At 42.4% G+C, this 21,227-nt stretch overlaps 1 protein-coding gene across 1 annotated transcript; it reads left to right on the top strand.

Moving 5' to 3' along the window:
• Window positions 1-586: 586 nt before the first annotated feature.
• On the top strand, window positions 587-16,293 carry unc5b (unc-5 netrin receptor B). Its single transcript, XM_008283492.1, has 17 exons — window positions 587-617; window positions 1,045-1,275; window positions 1,570-1,713; window positions 2,071-2,174; window positions 3,321-3,501; window positions 3,794-3,961; window positions 4,512-4,676; window positions 6,690-6,722; window positions 9,722-9,916; window positions 10,340-10,708; window positions 10,788-10,875; window positions 11,203-11,377; window positions 11,470-11,709; window positions 13,103-13,252; window positions 14,092-14,256; window positions 14,351-14,529; window positions 15,101-16,293. Exons 1-17 carry the CDS (start codon window positions 587-589, stop codon window positions 15,264-15,266), a joined length of 2,784 nt encoding a protein of 927 aa, XP_008281714.1. The 3' UTR covers window positions 15,267-16,293.
• Window positions 16,294-21,227: the final 4,934 nt, after the last annotated feature.

The following is a 21,227-nucleotide window of genomic DNA, read 5'->3' as shown; positions in this document are numbered from 1 at the left end:
TGTCGATGTCAGGTTTCAGGCAGACCATTATAGCCATGCTACGGTCCTTCTCCACTCTGCCTGTACTTCACTGTCTTGCTGATGCTGATGGATACACGAGTTGTTGCAGGCTTTGGGCTTGCGTCATGCGTAGTCTGTTGCCCCTGCAGCTTTGTAAACAGACAAGTCTGACTGACACTGAATATTTGAGTCCAGTGCTGCTAGAGAAAAAGCAATAGTGATGTGTTTGACATTTTATGTCACTATATCATTATACGTCTTTATAATACTCTTGAAACTGTCAAGTGAGTTTAATTTATGTGGGCCACAATCACAAATTTGCCTCAAAGGACTTTATGATCTGTATAACAAACATGCTGACCCTGGAAAATCTTCAAAACTTTATAGCACATGGCAAAGTTTTCAGTCAGAGAGATAAATCTATCTGCTGCTATGAACACTAGTAGCAGCCAATAACATTGCAGCATTGATATACTGCCTGGAGTCTACCCATCATTATTAGAGTAACAAGAGCAACTGAAGAGGTCAGAGCTACTGTGTCCTTCTTGCCAGGAGGGATATGTCACATCGCAAATGTCATGGGATAATGTGCGATCAACAGGACCTATCTGTGGAAGGTCAGCAGCTCTCCTCTCCAGCTGAGAAGCATGGACTCTTTCAGAGAGACCGGAGCAGGAGGCCGGCATTGACCAGATTGCTGGCAATACAGGGAGGCAAAAATGTCACTGTGCTCCTCCATTTACAGTGCAAACTGTCAGCACCCTAAATGTCTTCTTGAAATACACTAACAGGGTTGCCTTAATACCCCGGAGCTATATTGAGACACATAAGACAAGCTGTCACACACACATTTACCCCCTCCGGGTATGTGATAGCTTATTGATCCCCGAGGGACAAATTTGTCATTTTGCTTATTTCTTACCTCCTCAACTGTGAGGTCAGAGTCCAGGATCAGCCACTGAACAGTCCACCCCCAGCTGTGGTGAAAACTCTTCCCACAGTCGTCCTAATCACATGTGTTCTGTGTTTTGTTTTGTTTTTCAGAGAGCAGCGACTACAGTGAGGCCGAGGTTCTACCTGACTCCTTCCCATCAGCACCGGCAGAACCTCTCCCAGAATTCCTGCTCGAGCCAGAGGACGCTTTCATTGTCAAGAACCGGCCAGTCCAGCTGCGCTGCCGTGCTTCACCAGCCACTCAGATCTACTTCAAATGTAATGGAGAATGGGTCAATCAAAATGATCACATTACCAGAGAGAGCCTGGACCAGATTACAGGTGATATACACTCACGCACACACGCGCGCATGCATGGAGGTGTACTGTAAACACAATTATACACACACATTGTAATGTCACCTTGTATTTTACAGACATAAACATCATACTCAATTACCAACATCATTTTCAACTACATAATCCATTAGCTCCTATAGGATTTTATGTGCACTTTAACTGCTTTTGGCCTGCAGCCAATGCATTATTTATATGCACTGTGAAAAATATGCCTCACTAATCTCTCCCCTGGCTTCTCTCACTCTCTCTGTTCCCTCTCTCTCCCCCTTGGTACAGGTCTGGTGGTGCGGGAAGTGGACATCTCGGTGTCGAGGACCCAGGTGGAGGAGCTGTTTGGGCTGGAGGACTACTGGTGCCAGTGCGTGGCCTGGAGCTCGGCTGGCACCACAAAGAGCAATCGTGCCTACGTTCGCATTGCATGTCAGTATCTAAGCTGTGTGTTTGGGAGAAAGAAAGGAGGGCAGGAAGAGAGACAGCAGAAGGGCAAATGTCTTTGACTTTCTGCTTGTCATATGTGTCAACTAAAGTAATATGCAAATAAATTTGCCTCAGCACTCCATCTCAGTCCCCCATGGTAATGTGTGCCGCGGTTTGATTAACACGTTGCATGTTTATGAGAGTTTGGAGTGAAAGAAGCGACGCAGTGTCAGAGGCTTTTTGGGCCTTCGCCCGGTGTGCGTGTGACAGCCAGTGTCACTGAGATAAACAGGGTGTCACTCTGCTGTAGCGGGGCAGCCGTCACTAACTGCTGACTACGTGTGTGTTTCCCTTCTGTAGACCTGAGGAAGAACTTTGAGCAGGAGCCTCTGGGGCGAGAGGTGCGACTCGAGCAGGAGGTGCTGCTGCAGTGTCGACCCCCGGAGGGCATGCCCGCTGCTGAGGTAGACGTCTCCCCTCCTCCATCACCATCCTCATTGAGTTGCCATGCCATTTGTTGATCACTTTTGGGGTTAAATCTGCTTTCTAGACGCTGATGTTTAAACTGTTTTGTTGTGTAAAGCTACTCACTGCTAGTATTTTAGGAGGACAGCAAGGCAAAGATCTGACTAATCAGCAATCAGTCATACAAATTTATGCACTGCACTTTCAACAGCATAAAGCAAAAGGGAAGAAAGTAAACGATGAGGCGCTGACATTTTGACACGATCAATAAAAAACTCACAGAACCGTATAAACATCAGTGAATATATGTTCCGTTATTTAAACAACAAAGCTCAAAAGGCTTAAATCCACTTTGTGTCATGTTTTAACACCAAGCTGCTTCAACAACAACGCGGCATCAAAAGGGCTTGTTTTGCTCATAAAATGACAATATATTAAAAAAGAAAACAAATTATTCATGAATGTAGATTTTTATTGCTCGAGTAAATATTTATGTTTTGCTAAGCGGTATTGTTGTTTTTAGTAGCCTAATAACATGGTTATTATGTGACATAAAAAGCACGTAGCATGAAAGCATAATGAAAATGCAAAATAAAAGCATATGTTATGTCATCACAGAAGGGCATAAAGCTGGAATTTCAAAGTGTGTTTAATAATAAATGCCAGTTGTATTGATTGTGGTAGTTAGCTAAGAGATTATGCTCATTAGTAAGAAGGGTGTGTTCAAAATCTAAATGGGTGAAAGAGAAATTTTTTCCATAAGAAGCAACAACTTTGTAGTTTTTTTGTGAGCTAAAATGATCAAATTTTGACTGTTTGATCAACGCCGTGTGTTGTGACAGCTTAATACTCTGCAGGTTTATGGTGTTTGCTGAATGGCTCTGTGTGTGGTGTGCTGACTCATGTTTATGCATACACACCTGCTGATTTGTATAGTGATTTATGTGAAAAAATAACTGCAAAAAAAAATTAAGAATTCAAAGGAAATAACCCAAAGGACTGAGAGTAGGAGAACTAAAAATTCTTCAATTCTGTGGTCACTCATCTTTAAAGTAGTAATATTTTTTTATTAGTTATAACTTGATTTGATCCCTTTGAAAATGTCTGTGATGAAGTTCCTGACATTTGTTCTTGCTTCTCTCCAGGTGGACTGGTTGAAGAACGAGGACGTCATAGATCCGTCGCAGGACTCCAATTTCTTGATCACAATCGATCACGATCTGATCATTAAGCAGGCCAGGCTCTCAGACACGGCTAATTACACCTGCGTGGCTCGTAACGTGGTGGCCAAAAGACGCAGCAGCACCGCTACTCTCATCGTTTATGGTAACACACAGATTTTTCCCTTCTCTCTTTTTTTTTTTTTCCTCATCATCTCAGGCATGTGAATAGGTCCCATTCATTGCAGATGCAAGCTTGGATGCAAAACTATGATGTCTTGGGGATGTTTTGGGGAGATTTGGTTATGAATGTTGGCAACATAGTCACTAGATGTCTTTCTTGGTATAGCGGTGCACTGTGTTGAGTGACAATAGGTGATTTGCAAATCAGAAAAAACTACATTTAAGCACCTAAATTTTGTGTTGCCTGTCTGTCTGTGTGTGTGTCTCTCTGTCAGTGAGCGGAGGTTGGTCTTCTTGGACTGAATGGTCAGAGTGTAATGCTCGGTGCGGGCGGGGCTGGCAGCGTCGAACGCGCAGCTGCACCAATCCTGCCCCTCTTAACGGAGGAGCCTTCTGTGAGGGCCCACCCGTCCAGAGAGTAACTTGCACCACACTGTGCCCAGGTGAAGACGACATACTCATTTGTATTATTTATAACATCTCCGGGTAAAATAGTCATGCACTGGAAATTCGGGGGAAATTTCCCAAATGAGCCATTTGCTGCAGGAAGTACCAAAATGAAAACTTTTGAAAACTTCTACCTCATAAACTGGTTTCCAGCTCTGTTCCCTCACCGAAGGTTCACCCTGACAGTCACCCAGGCTGCTCACCCATCAAAACTGAGAGCCATCTTCATCCAACCAGGACAGAAGAGTGTTTGCTTTTTTTAACTGCTCTGATTTTGTCCGTAAGAAGCATCTATATCAGGAACACGGTGCTTTTTTTTTTCTTTTTTTTTTACTGTCACACTCCATTCTTGCCATTTTTTGTGTCGCCCTGTGTGTCAGACCACCCTTGCTCCAGAATCATTTAAAACAAACCACACAATCCAATGCACTTCAAGTGATTACATATGCATCGTACTGCATTATAACGTCATGCCCAATTCCCTCTCTACCTGGAGCGATGAAATTAGTTACTGTAAAGTGACTTACATCTCTGTTGTCATTCCAGTGGACGGAGGCTGGACAGAGTGGGCAAAGTGGTCCGCCTGTGGGACAGAGTGCACCCACTGGCGCAGCCGTGAGTGCCAAGCCCCCCCACCCATAAACGGAGGAAAGCACTGCAGCGGCAGTATGATGGAGAGCAAAAATTGCACTGAGGGGTTGTGTGCACGAAGTAAGTCTGTTTGCAGTGCGATGATTGTTGAATGTCACATCAGAGTAAATATTCGGCTTATGTACATTTCTTGATGTAATGAATCTTAATTCTTCCCCGTCCCTTTAATACAAATCAACATCTGTCGAATTCAATTCACGAATGTTAAAAGTTGAACTGCCTAATATAGGAAAGAAGTGTTTCTATTGTATCTATAGAGACCAATTTCCTAAAAGCAAATTCGCATCTTCAGGACGCTGTTGAATTGATAATTGAAAATCTTGCAGGCAGTGATTTCTTTGCTCAGACTTCACAGTTTTACGAGGTGTATCGCATCTCTAAACAGTTTTGCATGGAACTGTACTCCCAAGGTGGTTTAGCCGTTGCAGCATGGTAAGAGTGTGAATGTGCAGGGAGATGAAAGTAAAAATAGCTAAATCTCTGACAGATGTTTTGCGAGGGGAAAATTTACGTTCAGAAAGAGAGAAGGCAACTGATCCACGTCTGAAAAGCACAGATGGAAAGAGAGCGAGAGAGAAAGATGGAGCGAGTTCGGCGTGAGGGAGTGCATGGAGTGGGAAGCAGGCATGACACGGCCAAGTTGAAAAATTAGCACAGGGAAGAGCATATGAGAGTGAGTCAGACTCGCGCTGACACCCAATGTGCAGCCCGTGATGAGCTGGGAGGAATCCAGCTGACAGTGCATTAGAATCTTAGAGATGCACATCCACAACGGCAGTGAGATACATTCAAGTGCACACTTAAAATAAAACACACACACGAACAAACCAACACGCCCAAACATGCAGGCAAATCTCCTAAATGCACGTGCAGTGTGGGTTGGTGGTGGTAGTGGGGCGTTGGGGGGGGTTGTGTGCACACACTCAGAGCAACACAACTCTGTCAGACACACAGTCCTGACATAAACAGGCTTCCACAGTGCAGCCAGATTAGACAAATACACTGTCTGATTTGGCCGTACAGAGCCCAGCATTCTCAGGAGGCCATTGGGAGAACAAGCGCTCAAGTGGCTCTGACAGATGGGGGGGAGAAGATGGGAAGCCGTGTGCTGTAGATCAGTAAATGTGTCACTTGGCAAACTACAGGTTGATGACTGACTTATTTATTTTCCCAGCACGTTAACACGATTATTCTCTGGTCACAAACACACCTGATGATGTTAGGAGTCTTTGCATTCCTCACGCACTCCAGACAATCAAATAGCAGAAGCCCACTCTAATATCTCAGTCTTTTTTTTTTTTTTTTTAAAACCCAAGTCATAAATGTAAAACGCTCTGAGACACCGCAAACCATCATCTTTAATTGCATCCCGGCTGACGCTAATTGCTGTTGGACGAACATCGAGGAAGCCGTTTGGTGTTTTTTGATGATGCTTCGGAAAGGAGGTTATTTGATTTGAGATCTAGGAAGTGACACAATCCTGGAGGATGATTTCGATATTCCTCAAAGCCCTCAGTGATGATTCACATTGGTGTTATCTTGGAAATGACTGTTCCCGTCAGCAGAGATGGTTTTTTTATTTTTTTTATTTTGTCATAGCATGAAGGTGATAACATATCCTGCAGGATGTAAAAAAAAAAAAAAAAGACATGGTTTCAATCTACATCGCGTCCCTCATGTATCACACACAAACATCCATTTTTCGAAACTTTCTTGAACCTCTCATCCAAATCCTCCTCATTCCTATTAGGCTGTTATTTTTCTTTGCATAAGATATAAACAATTATGCTGAACTTTCCACACCGGCTCGCATTCACACATATTTGTAGACGAGGTTTTTTTTTTTTTAGTTATTAACTATGTTTTCTTATTTGCAGTGGGCTTTTTTTTTTTGCATTTACATTTCTATTTTCATATTGATGAGTTATTGTTTCCGTTCCTGTTTGCTTTGTATTGTTGTTGTATCTTTCATTTGCATATCAACTAGTCCATCCATTTTTATGTTTTGTGTTTTTTTCTCCCCCCCTCCTTTTCTTTCTTCTCTTGTTTTTTTTTTTTCTCCTGTTCAAACAGATAAAAAGATTTCTATTGAACATGCAAGCCATCGTAAGTTCACCTTCCACGACTTTGCTCCTTCACTGCTTCATGTTGTTTGTCTTCGTGCTGTGTTGTGTGCGCGTCTGCCTGTCCGTGTGCGCTCGTTACAGGTTAGGAGGCCTAACATCTGTGTTTTGCACGTGGAGTTGAATGCGTGCTGCATTTTGTGTGTCGAGCCTGTGCAGCCACACTTTGGTGTCATCTCAGATCAAGTTCAGTGAAGACACGCCTCACCTTCTTGTCCGGCCTGCTTATGAGTGTTGTTATCCTCTCTTGTCTAGTGCGTTGACTAAGTGTAACATAGGTTTTTCAGAGCTGACTCAGTGTTTCGCACATCGCGTCATTTGCATAACAGCTTGCTGCATTTGTAGATTGGAAAAAAAAAAAGGATATAACTACAACAAACAGATTAATAAATGTTGGAGTAATTAAACAAACTGCCCAAAATGGTTCAGCTGGTGTTAATCCATCACGACAGCTCCGCCAGCTCTATTATAGAGTGAAGCGACATGCCCCTAAGCTGAGGCTCTTTGATCCATTGGCTGTGAGGTAAAAGCACAGAGCAGAACATTTGATTTCTGTCTTGACTTTCAGTTAATCTGTGATATAGTTTACATTTGAAGTGATGGTAATTCCTCTAGCTCAGTGAGATGTGGACTCAGGGGAGAGCAACCACAGTAATGCACCTAATTCGCTATTGTTCCGTTTCTGGTAATAAGTGCGGACGGCTGTCGGATTTGGTTCAATCGCGCCACGTGAGCACGGGGAGCTCTCCTCTGCCAGCCCGTCTGCCTCCGGCTTTCCTCTCCTCCACCCTTTCTTTTACTCTCACTGCGTCTCTCTAGTGTCTGTGGTTTCCTTCTCTCCTCACGCACTGCTATCCTTATCTCCTCTCTCCTCCTCGGCACACTCAGAATCCCTCCATCCTCTCAACGAATCACAACCTTATCTAACTCCTTCCTGTCCCTTTTGCCAAACTGCCTCTCATCTAGCGCTCTCCTCCTCCTCCTCCTCCTCCTCCTCCTCCTCCTCTGTATATCCAGCCTGTCTACTCTTTCTTCTGTTTTGCTCTACTTCATCTCCTGCCAACTTTGCTCCTTGTCTTACCCTCTTCTTTACTGTGGTGTGACTGGCTCACGTGTCCGGGTTGTGTCTGGCTCTGGCCGGCATTGGGGGACTCGGGGCTAAGCAGGCTGTGGTGGGCCTGCTGACCAGTCACAACCAATCACCCAGCAGGAGAAAAGGGAGGGAGCTCAATGGGGGAGCAGGTGAAGTTAGGGCCAACTACCCCCTCACCTCTTTTCTACCCAAGCTGACTTTTTAGCATCAGATGCGCCCCCTGCAGGCAAGGGGGAGCTGTTTATTGATGAGGCTTTCCGGGATGATGCGTTTGCCCAAAAAAGGATGTAGCTTTAAATTGAATGCTGGGAACATCCTAACAGGCATCAAGCCAGAGTTAAAGAATAAGATGACATTTTGTCAAATCTATCTTAAGACCACACTGTCATCATTCCTGCTGCCCACACTGACTGTGACGTGGTCCACTCCCTGATGCCATTCCAGTATAACAGATGGGCAGCAAAATCCTTGTTTTGTGTCAAAAAAAAAAAACAACAACAATCATTTTAAGTTTCAGTCAAAGCTATAACGAGGGTTAAGCTGCCTGATTTTCCATGGATGCACAAGCCCATCTCCCATCTTTTTCTCCCCGATACGTCTGCCAGTACAACCGGCTGCAGGTGCTGACAGACCAGGGCTGTGTTTTTCCCTACAAACTGCATGCATCCTTTTTTTTATGTAAGGTAAAATGATGAAAGTGTAACCCAGTCAGTGACTCACCATTACTGTCACTCATAGCAGAAAGAGCGATTTTATGATGCCGTTGACATAATCAGTGCATTTAATGCGAATTGGTCACATTGTGGCTGATACCTGATCCACTTAGAAAGCATCAGTATTGGTGTCAGTGTTGATTTACCATATCAGACCTGAGTCGTATTTTTCTAAAATTCCACTCTTTAATGCTCATTTACCTCTTTTTTGTTTCCTGGACTGAGCTTCTTTGCGGAGCTGTAGTAGAGCAACAGAAATATGGGATTAAGCACTAAAATGAGTTTTAGAAAACTTGATTTAGTTTACTCTGACTGCTGAAGTCAGCTTCAGCAGAACAATGGAGCTGCATTTTTACACAGAACAAAGACTTTTTTTGGGGGGAGGGAGATTTTTTGGGGGCATTTTTGCCTTTGTTTGAAAGTGCACAGTAGAGAATGGAAATGTGAGGAGAGAGAGCGGAGAAATAACACGCAGCAACGGAGTCAAACCGAGGACTCCGCTGCTAAGAGCATTTTAGCCCATGTGGTATGCACCCTAACCATCAGGCCGTCAGGTCGCCCTGAGGACTGTGGAGTTCAACCCCCATCTGGTTCATTGTAATCACATTAGGGAGAGAATCTCTTCAAGTCCAGTATTGACAAGAGAAGCAACTACTGCAACCGCATTTGAAGTACATGTGGGTGTGCCGGTATTGTTTTGAGAGAAAAATAAAAAGAATGACAAATTCCAGCTGTGGCTGCCTTTGTGAGGAAAAGAGCCTGTAAGCATTGGTTATTTTGTTACATCTCAGATATATTTACTTTTTCCTCATAGTGTGTCAAAAGTATCAGTACTAAAATGTATATAGTCTAATTTGCCATTAAAATGTCATCTGTGACATCTTTACTACTAAATTCAAATGATATGAAATAAAAGAATAATAGAACAGGCCCATGTTTTCGTAGCTAGAGAAAAAAATATATCATCTTACGGCATAATGGACTAATGAATTAATCAGCCGGTACTGTCAGCACTAACTTAGACTCATTTATTCTACTTACTCTACAGATATGTGGTAGTCAGATGATATCTCATACATCATGTTTTCTCCCTCCTTGTGTTTCCCTCGCAGTTGTAATAACGTGTTTACAGATGTGTCTCTTTGTGACGTCTCGCCCTCCTTGTCCCTCTTCCAGCTCTGGCCCCAGGTATGGGTGTCGCCGTCTACACTGGTCTGGTGGTGGCCCTGCTGCTGAGTGTGATAATGGTGCTGTGCGTGGGAGTGCTCGCATACCGCCGCAGATGCCGCCATCTCCACGGAGACATCACCGATTCTTCGTCTGCGCTCACCGCCGCGTTCCACCCTGGCAACTACAAGCCTCCCAGACAGGGTGAGTTCACACATTACACCCAGCTACACACACGCACATAATTCAGTACACATTCACACACAGTTTATCTTTTGTATTTATTTTTGACGTTTTTCGTGCTGATTTTCACAGCCATTCTTGTTTTTATGCGCTTTCATAAACACACTTAGTCACAGTTCATTTCATTCCCACTTTGCTATTTATACCATCCCATAAATTAATTCTCATATACCATTATCTCCTCTCAGTCAGTTCTCCATTCTTTACTGCATTACATTTTTTACATTTTAAGCATTTGTCATGGTGTCCTTTCTCTTGCTCTTGCCATCAAATATTAATTAGCAACATTAATCCATTTCACTCGCATCACTTTTAGCACTCTGAGCCGCTGCCTGTGTCATTTCTGGTGATAAGAGAACAGCCTCTCTTCTCTCGTGTCCACAGATAACCCTCACCCTCTGCATCCTTCAGCTCCTCCGGATTTGACAGCCACAGCGGGGGCTTTCCGCGGGCCGCTCTTCTCCCTGCAACAGTCGGTCAATGACAGCCCCCACAAAATCCCCATGACCACCTCTCCCTTGCTGGACCCGCTGCCCAGTCTCAAAATCAAGGTGTATAACTCCTCCACACTTTCGTCCCTGGAGCTTCCCGCCGACATGTGCACGGGTGACGGAGAGATCCTCAGCCTGAAGTCGGTGGGGACCGTGGGTAGAGAGCGGGAGTATCCAGGCCACACCCTGTCCAGAGAGCCGGGGTTGAGCACCAGCGCCACCCTGGGAAATCTAGGAGGACGCCTCACCATCCCCAATACAGGTAATGCACACTGCATGAAGCGCTCTTTCTATGTGTCGTTTGATAGACAGACAGATAAATCGTGACCCTTTTCCCTTAGGGGTGAGTTTGCTGGTCCCTCCTGGCACGATCCCTCAGGGGAAGTTCTACGAGATGTACCTCATCATCAACAAGTGGGACAAAACAACGTGAGTCCCCCTTTCGTCTTTATTTCTCTCATCTACATTGCAGCCACGAGGCAGAATAACCTAATTCTCACCTCAATGAGACAATTTTCCAATGCAAAGCTCACCTACTGTGAAACACTCAAAGTTCTATCACATCTAAGGATACAAAAAAATTTGAACAACTTGTCTCAGCCTTTACCCTAAAAATTGGAGTGGATTCCTTGGCAAGTTTATGGAGTTTTGATATTCAATTTGCCTCAAATACAGCAATACCAGCATGTTGCATGCTTCAAAATAAATAAAGTTCAGATATTCAGATGCAGTTGTGTGTGTGTGTGTTTGATACAGGTTACCCTCTGAAGGCAGTCAGACTGTATTGAGTCCTGTGGTGAGCTGTGGCCCATCTGGTATGCTTCTGAATCGCCCTGTGGTCCTCACTTTGCCCCACTGTGCCCAGTTAGACACACCCACACCTGACTGGACCCTCACACTCAAGACACAAACACACCAGGGGGCATGGGAGGTGAGGCAGCTCTCAAACTGCTATCAAAATGTTGTAGATCTTCTTGCTGACGGACGTGGCATCACTGAACCGTCCTTCTATTTCTATTTCAGGAGGTTCTGACTGTCGGGGAGGAGACTTTGTCATCTCCGTGCTACCTGCAGCTGGAAGAGGAGTGTTGCCATGTTCTCATGGAGCAGCTTGGAACATATGGCCTCGTGGGCCAGTCCTGCCCTCCCCAGCCGGCCTGCAAACGCCTGCAGCTGGCTCTCTTCGCGCCCCGAGCACCATGCCTCTCTTTGGACTACAGCCTCCGGATCTACTGTATCCATGACACCCCACATGCACTCAAGGTGCTGCTTGTGTGTTTATCCGTCTGTGTTTTCGGTGTGGGTGTGTGTCTACAACTCTGCTGTTTGTCTTTAGTTCTCTTCTTGTTGCTTAGTTTCTCATTTCAGTACTTTGTTGAGTGAGTCAACAGGTAATACTAAAATTACACATTGAAGTAATTTAGGATTGCAATTCTTTAATATTGTTCTCAGCAGAGCCACAGATTTGTCGTCTTGTCAAAACTAGCAAAGTTGCATGTGGATTACCTAACTTTAGTTTTATATATATATATAAAGGCACATATATATATATATTTGCCTTTATTTAGAATCGTAGAGATTGACAGGAAATGGGGGAGAAGAATGACAAGACACATGTAGCAAAGGGTCGTGAGCGGGAGTTAAACCCACAGCCGCTACATCGGGGAACTATAGCCCCTGTTTAACTGTTCAACTAGGTGAGCTATAGGGGCGACCTAGTTAGTTTTAATAAATGAGGCATCTCCCCGATTCTGCTGTTCTTATGCAATAACCAAAGTCACTCTTTTGTTATTTTGTTGAATTTTAAAGAAAATACTAAAAAGCTATAGCAACATTAAGGATATTCTTTAATGTTGTAAATAGGATGTGCAATGGAAATTGTAATAACTGGCTTTTTTAAACTAAATTTTAAAAAACAAAAGTCTTCCGTCAGTTGCAATTGACTATAAAAAACCCTGGATTGCTTTTATTCTGTCTAAGCAAGCAAGAAAAGAAAAAAAGAGCAAGCAAAAGACAAGACAAAGAGCATGACATGAATTAAAATAAAACTAACTATAAATAGAGTATAACACAGACATATATTTGTGTTATATTGAATCATGTTACTTATTAATAACACTAAAAGTTAATATATCTTATTTCCATGGTGGTTCTGCGTAATAGAGGAGCACCGTCCCCTCTCGACCCTGCAGATCCACCTTCGCCAAATTAAATTTTGGAACTATATATTGTTTCTTCATGTCCCACATGATGCAGCCACTCAAAATAGTCAAGCATAATACAAACCTCGTACTAAGAGCAAGCGAGCCCTCGAACCAACGAAAGCTGGACTTGCTGACGTTAAATATTTTTCCTCTCTCGGTCCCTTTTGTATAAAGTGTTCAAAGACCAGCCAGGGAAGTAAACATGAGCGTGCTGTGTGCCGTTTGCTGGCATCACATTACATGATTTCTGGCTGCTAAAGTTCAAACAGCTTTCAAACTGTTAGCTCTCGCACATTTCCATTTGGAAACAACAACTTAGAGAATGCACAACACATTTTAATTAAGCAGTTTTTGAAAGCACCATTTTTGAAACGTGTTAAAGTGATCAGCCCATTATAAATCTGATCAAATAAATGTGTTTCTAAGCCTGTCTTCTCTCTGCCTCCGCGCAGGAGGTGCTGGATTTGGAGAGAAGTCTAGGCGGAGTTTTGCTGGAGGATCCCAAGCCGCTGCTCTTCAAAGATAGCTACCACAATCTGCGCCTGTCCATCCACGACATTCCTCACACTCACTGGAGAAGCAAACTTCTGGCTAAGTACCAGGTAACATAATATTGTATGCATTATATATATTATGTCCAATCTGAAACCCAGAGTTCTACCGCTTTTCAAAATATATATGTGGAAAAGTTACTATCATCACTTGGCAGAGGCGGCAAGGAAACAACAGCTTAATGAATAGCAGCTCGTTGCGTTGCTCAGTTGCAGCTTCAATGCTGATAGATAACATTTTATGATTTCGGTTTAGAAGTAAAACCAAATGCTTTAAAACCGCCTTGTTCTTTTTTCAAATAACCTGACCCTTATGTGAATGCGGCCCAATTCTTCTTATTCAGAAGAGATCCGATTGTTTCTATTGCGATAGAGCACAAATCATCAGAACCTCAGAGAATAACAGTATTGATAGATTTTCAGTGTTACTTAAAAACTAATGAGCAATAGTACATAAGCACAAAACAAAAAAATAATAATGGTCTGAAAAACTCATTTCACTTCGGTATAATGGCTATTTTCTCAGATAATACAGCCGGTGGACTTCACACCATTCACTGCGGTTGTAAACATCCAAACTCTCCCCTGCATTCTCTTGGCGGCAGCAGCGAGATTGCAGTCCTAACCCTTTCTGAATAAACAAACAGGAAATCTGATAGTGGTCCTAATTTATGGACAGTGCGCTTTAGAAATAAATTGTGCTCCGACACGCAGAGACCCAAGTCGGTGGAAACACCCAGTATCAAAATAAAGCATATTGCACGCTCCTTGAATGGAAACTGTGTTCTAGATCTTTCCAGATTGCGCCGCTAAGGATAAAGCTACTTTAATCATGCTGGAGAGACCCTCTCCCAAGCTTTCCTCTTCACCGCTTTCCTTTTGTGTGGCAGGAGATCCCGTTCTATCACATTTGGAGCGGCAGTCAGAGGCCCCTGCACTGCACCTTCAGCCTGGAGAGAGGCAGCCTGGCTGTGTCGCAGCTCACCTGTAAGATCTGTGTCCGACAGGTGGAAGGGGAGGGACAGATATTCCAGCTGTTCACCGACATCCAGGAGGTAATGGAGACAACTGCGACAATGCCCACATGGTTACTCCAAAAATAAATACAAGGGTTGGTCCCAATGCTTCTCACCCTTTCTGTCAATCCAGACTCTACCACCGCACTCACCGCTCCCCTCGGGAGGCTCCTGCCTGCCTTCCTCTCAAGTGGGACCGTATGCCTTTCGCTTGCCTGACTCCATCCGCCATAAGATCTGTGCCAGTTTGGACGCTCCCAGCGCTCGAGGCTGTGACTGGAGACTACTGGCTCACAGTCTGGGCTTTGACAGGTCAGCACTACCTCACATGTTTAGGTGTGAAAGGCAGCTTTGTCACGCTTTAGTTGCAAAGTGATCTCAGCTTTCTAGCGCCGACCGTCGAATGAAATAACAAATCACGACTGTGTTAAATGCGACATGCAGATATTCACTGACTGAGGTGAGATGTATGGGGTTATGACTTTTTAAAAAAAGGGTCACCCTCAGAGTTTCCTTTACAATTGGGTTTAAATGAATTAAATTTATACAGACAATTGCAGGGAGAAAAAGAAGTGTTATATCTTGCTCATACTGATTATAATCACAAAAACACGATTTGAATATTAAACTCAAGAATATGATTCAGTCATGCATGTTATACGATGCTCAAAAAAAATCCAATGGATATTTCATCTTGCTAATTAGCTAACCCTGCTGAAATATGATAGTTAACTAGGCATCGATTTTGTGCTGTCAAAATAAAGTTTTACCAGCTGTATTTGCAGCAGTGTTAATGGATTAATATTTTGGAGTCAGTAATGGAATACTTCTTCTTTTCGGTCCTTCCCTTCTAACAAACGTGTCTCGTCTTTCTTCTGCTCAGGTATTTGAACTACTTTGCCACAAAGCCCAGCCCCACAGGTGTTCTACTGGACTTATGGGAAGCTTGTCACCAAGGTGACGCAGACCTGGTCTCTCTGGCGACCGCACTGGAAGAGATGGGCAAAAGTGAGGTGCTAGTTGTCATGACAACAGATGGCGATTGTTGATTGGTCAAGAAACAAGACAGCGAGCAAGGAATTTTTTTTTTTCACTCCCGTGATGAAAATAAGAATACCTGCCTATGAATATGCACAACCTGGCACAAGTCACACAGAGCATTTTGATTGCTTCACATGTACTGTATTACCTCTGCCTCATTTCCCTTTTCACCTGCCCATGATCAGCCACTGTAGCCACCATAACCCATTCCCATGCAGGCTATCGAACTGCTAACTTGATTTAGTTTGAATCCTCCAAAGCAATGTTGCATCTGCAAGATGTGAAACCAATTTGAGGGTACCAAGGCGTAAAATGGGTGTAGAGTCATCTGTCAAATGTGTTGTTCTTCAAAAACTGAAAATGACATTATTCTTGTATATAAATAACAGTGCTTTGGGACAAACAAACAAAAGAGAAATCCATGTATTCAACACACTGAAGCACGCACAATAACACAGACGCTAACATGGGATTAGCCATGTTTCAGTAGCAGCATGAAAGTGCATGATTTAACACCATCTCACCTCATGGCAGGGGCTTTTGTTTTCTCCATTTTCATTGTGTGTGCGCAGTGAATGACGGGCAGGACCAACCTGCCTGCAGCCTGTCCGGGCCACACACACACTCCAATACACACATGGACAAAGTGGTCATCAATCGGCTCTGAATCAGACAGGCTAGGATTTCTTGTCTGACCACTTCGACTGACAAATCGTCTAAGGATCGAACCCTCAAGGTTTGAGTCATGAAAAAAGTTGCCTCCTTTTTTTGTGGTAGAAGGATGAATTGTGAAGTTTTCTTTTTCCTATTTTCTTTTTTTTTTTTTTTTTACAGAATTGGCGAAAAACTAGACTGACTCTTTATATTGTACCAAGAAATGCCTCAAAGCCTTGGCATATCATTCCGACGCACAGGGGTGTTTCTCTTTCATCTCTCCTTGCATTCGTCTATCGCTCTGCCACACTAATCTGTTGAGAATAAACTGGAGGAGAGCTTTCCGACCATCCCTTAAAAGTTTCCTTTGGGGAACGCTCTTTAATTTATTATCCATATTTGTGGATTGCTTGTATTTTGGGGTTGTTGTTGTTTTTTTTTTTAAATTGTCATTAATGTTACGATCATATAGAACCTGTTTTATCATTTCTGCTTGTTTAGGCTACCGAGCTGCTTTGTATTATTTTTGATCCTAGTAGAGCAGGGCCAAACGGGAGAATTACGTGCACAGTGGATGTTGTGAATAACAAAAAACCATGCCTATGTTATTTTTTGAATATTGTGCGTCGATTCAAAATGTAAAATATATTCTGTAAGACATAATTAGAGGTGGTCAAACGTCCTGGTATGTTGGAGCCATTTTGCTTTGCTGTAACTGAAAGCAGTTTCTACAGTTCAGAGATGATTATAGAATAGATTGCCTTAAATCAAATGGGCAACAAGGGACCTTGAAATTTACATCAACACTAATTGAATTACGTTACAATCTGTTTTGTGTCTCCCACTTGTCTATGTACGTCCATATACATCACCCTGTAACTCATTATGTCGCCCTTTGTCTCAATTTCATCAAATCTCGTTGACCTTTTTTAACTCAGCAGCCTGCTTTGTGGTCAGGGTCCTCCAGCTGTTTTGCATTATCAATATTGTTCTGTCAGTTTTTGTTTGACAGGTATTGAAATGCTGTCATGCTGTAACATTATCATTACTTACGTCCTGTGTTACCGAGTCGTTCTCTCCCTCAAAGCAAAAAAAAAAGAAAGAAAAAAGGAAAAGTGTTCGTATCTTTGAAACCACAAAAACCAAAACACAGGCAGTATCCCTCCTCTTCAGCAGTGAGTCATGTCACTGTTTTGTGTGAATGAACTGAGTGCGTGCATGTGTGTGTGTGCGTGCGAGTGGGTACGCGTGGGCAGGTGGGTGTGCACGTACAGTATGTGCACATTCTTAAGATCTGTCATTTCTCTTTGTAAGTGCTATGCAAGTACAAAAGAAAAGTGAAGCATTTTGACTTCTTTTGTTTCCTGGAAGAGTAATTCTATTTTTTCAGATCAGGACATTGACAGGGTTTTGATTTTGTATCCTAAAGTGGTTCAAGAGTTGGTTTTTGTGGGAATTCTGCATCTGGATTGGAAGAATTGGATCACTGACCAGGGAAGCTACTACTGAAAAATCACAAGGAGAAAAAAAAAACAAAGTGGTGCAACAGCCACAGTACAAGTTGTGATACCATCGTGAACTCGTGCCCTGCAGGTCTTTGCCGTGAAGAAATACCTGAACACAGCCAGTTCAGTACTTTGGGTCCCTGAACACTGCAGGACATTTTTTTCTTTCCACAATTCCTGTTACAGAGACTGGCTAGCTTTAGACTACAGTGTTTATTCGTCCAGATTTCTTGAGTGTCTGCTGGAGCTTTGGCCATAACTCTGGATAATTTATGCTGGAGCTGTACTGGATTCAAACTTGCTCCCATCAAAGAGTAAAATTCAGCCTTTGTTCGAGAAGTCAGACATTTTTACAAAAAAAAAAAAAAAAAAAGGAAAAAAAAACCTAAATGGATTCAGTGACATTATTTTATCTCTGTAAAGTACCAATTGTAAATAAATGTCTAGCCTTCTTACCTGTAACTAAATATAATTTTTATGCAATAAATTATATTTCTTAGTTTAACAGCAGTTTTTGTGTGTTTTATTGAATTAAATGTAATACTCAACGATGTACCAGCAGGTTGCACAAAATTCACAGAGCTAATTACAGGCTTTACATTTGAATCAACATCTGTGGTTTTGTCAGCCACACATTTTACAGAAAACGCAGGGCTACACAACCTGTCCTCTGTGTCTCACACCTCACTGCAAAATTCCCTTTAGGTCGATTTAGCTTTGAAAGCTTTTAGCCGGCGTACTGTCCGGCCTTCACATTAACAAGGTCTTAGAGACACTAATAGTGGCCTTTAAGGATTGACTAAAGCGTTTAGATCGAGGATCCTAACCTCAGTTTTTTTTATAACTGCAGGATGTGTGAGGAATTGTCAGATGAGGCTCTGATATCGAGAACAAATATCCAAGTGAGTCATCTGCAGTGAATGTGCACTGCGGTATGATCTTAATGGCGGGCAAGACTTTGCACCTGTTTCATTAAACGCACCGCTAAAGGTGCACGAGTTAATTGAACCTTTTATAATGTGTAAAGCAGTGGTGTAAAAGCTGACTTCCAAGGCAGCCCCTTCTCCTCAGCACAGGATGTCTTTGTTACTCTTTTAATGAATTAATTGACAGTGAGGATGATGCTATTTGGAAGACATGTAAAAACTATACTGCATTCGAATGCATACAGATACACAACATGCACACAGCATCCATACCAAACATATATTTCTTCCACATTTGAAATTGTAATTTTTTTAATTGACCAGAAATTTGAATAAAAATTTGAACATATGCACTGAGACATAGAGTATCTAAAGTCCCACACTGCTGTTTCCCCTCTGGCAACAACATGGCTTATCAGCAGGGAGTTGGAAAGGCTCCATATTTGATCAGTGATTCATTTGATAATGATTAGCTTAATCCAGTGCTGTCCACTCATGTGTCATGGAGAGCCAAGAGTCTGTGGGTTTTCTCTCCAGCCAGCCACGCAAAATTACCTGTTGTTATATTAAACTAGGATGACAACTTAAAACTTCTTCTTTTTTTGTTCTTTTTTTTTTTTAATCTATTACAGGTGCTGTAATTGTTTTTATATTCAAGATAAGTGCATTAACGCCCTATGCTGTCCTATACTGCCCTCTCCTGGTTAACACAGCAGTCAAGGGTGTCTTTTCACCGCTCATTAGTCAGTGCACACAATCGTACAATATAATTAAAATTCATTCTGGCAGCTTTTTAAATAAAAAGGAAATATTCATAATATGAAGGAAGTTTTGAATATTTATTAGTTTTGCCACCAGTAGATAAGACACTTGTATGTTTTTGTTTGTCTTTTATCAGACTAATAAATGTGATATTTGCCGAAGGGCACAGCGAGCAGCATGACTATTGTTAGTGCCAGAGAGAAAATAACACCAGGGAGGAACTTGCAGATACATTTCCCATCAGCAAACATAATTTTGCCACGACTTTTAATGGAAGAACTCAACAGCAAACATAAACAGCCGTCTTAATACCTCTAAGTCACAGATGTGTAATGACGATGAAAGCTACAGGTTAAGTTCATTTGATAGTTTAGCTCTACAAATTGCATAATAGTATAATTTTTAAGTTTGATCAAAGAAAGTATTTTAGCTTCTAATTTCTAACATTGTGTTATTTTTCATCATTCTCTGAGCACTGGACAATACTCTGAATTTATAATTTGTGTCCAACTGCATAATTTATTTAAAACGAATGCTGGAGGTGTTAAGTTTTGTGAAAAGATCTGCACATATCTCACACACCAAACATTACTAATCTAAAATCTGATCTAAATCCAAAATTCCAATACACAGCACGGAAATGTAACAACCTACATAAGAGAATGTTTCACATGGTCACACACGAATGCTTTAAATCTTACAGCTTAAAAAGTCAGGCTGTGGGAGTTTCTCAATAATATCACAGATTTTATAGCAGTATTTGAAATCAAAGCATTTCCCAGAAGTACAGAAGATTCCATTGGACTTTAAATATAGTTTGATCATCAATTAATTCTTCAATCAGATTTGACATTTGTATTGGTTTACATATGCTAATGTTTGCTGTCACATACAGAATGCCTATAAATGCATTGGCTCAAAGCAAACTTTCACATTGTCCGTATAGATACATATAGATATCAAGGTTAGGTAATATTAAGCACTTCAACAGAGGGAAATTTGACTTTTCTTTGTGGTTCTTGAAGTTGTTTCATGTCTCATCCAAGAGACTTCTTCAGTTCTGCCTGACAGGTGAGGAGTCCCAGGTATTTATTCTTACCTCCAAATCACATGGCCTGTTAACGACCCAAAGCTCACATGCCTCGAGGTGCGAATGGTTGTGATTCTGCCCTTTGTTGGAGAGTGCTCTGCACACGAAGCACGGTGTACGCTTCGGCACAGAAGTTTATCAGAAAGCTACACACACACATACCTTCTGTTGGACTCCCACCGCCCACTGGAGCGTAAGCTGGAGGTTATCAGAACCTTGCAGCAGCAGCAGGCAGAGAATGTCCCTACCAAGACAGAAAGAAAAGAAAGGGAGCACCCACATATTAAAGTATTTAAAACCTGTGGCTATCCCAACTGTGCCTTTGTGAAGTCAGCAAAAAATCCAGAAAAAACAAAACAACATCAAAAAAAAAAGAAAACAAGTGGAACAGCATTATCATCATTTATGTAGCTGGTGTGTCTGAGAAACTTAGAGGGATTTTCTCCAAACACGGGATGTTTCGTGCACTTCAGCCCCAGCAACGCTCAAAACTGGTTCACCCTGAGGATAAAACACCCACCTAAACACAAGTTGAGCAATGTTGTAAAGGCAGCAAGGGGTGCACAGACCCACAGTCTATGTAGGGGAGGCTAAACAAGCTCCTCAGGACAAGACTCAGCAGTCCAACTGCTTCTGACGGATAAGAGACAGTGCTGTGAGGACAGCAGTGTTTGGAAAGAGAAGACAGATGGTTTGAGAGAAGAGCAAAGAAACTGGAACAGCCATCTTTATACAGAGGAAAAAATCTACTGCATCAGTTATCAGGTACTTATAATGCAGTCCTGGGATCTCGTCACCAACGACACCTTGAGGTGCTCTTGGGCCATTAGTCATGTGATTTAGGGAACGCCCCATCACTCAGTTAGACCTGAGGAAGCTGTTTGGGTGAGAAGTGAAACATCATCAAGAAACAAAAAGAGAAGTTTAGTGACCTTCTACTGAAGCATTTGGAGTTTTCCATGTTGCAATTATTTTTTATATAGCATCTGATATTCTTTCTTAAAAATAACTTCCAAAATCTCAAATTGTGGC

The sequence above is a fragment of the Stegastes partitus genome, unplaced genomic scaffold (assembly GCF_000690725.1).
Source record: "Stegastes partitus isolate 25-593 unplaced genomic scaffold, Stegastes_partitus-1.0.2 Scaffold314, whole genome shotgun sequence".
Taxonomy (NCBI): Eukaryota; Metazoa; Chordata; class Actinopteri; family Pomacentridae; genus Stegastes; species Stegastes partitus.
The sequence above is the reverse complement of the archived record's forward strand: the minus strand, read 5'-3'. Positions and strand labels throughout refer to the sequence as shown.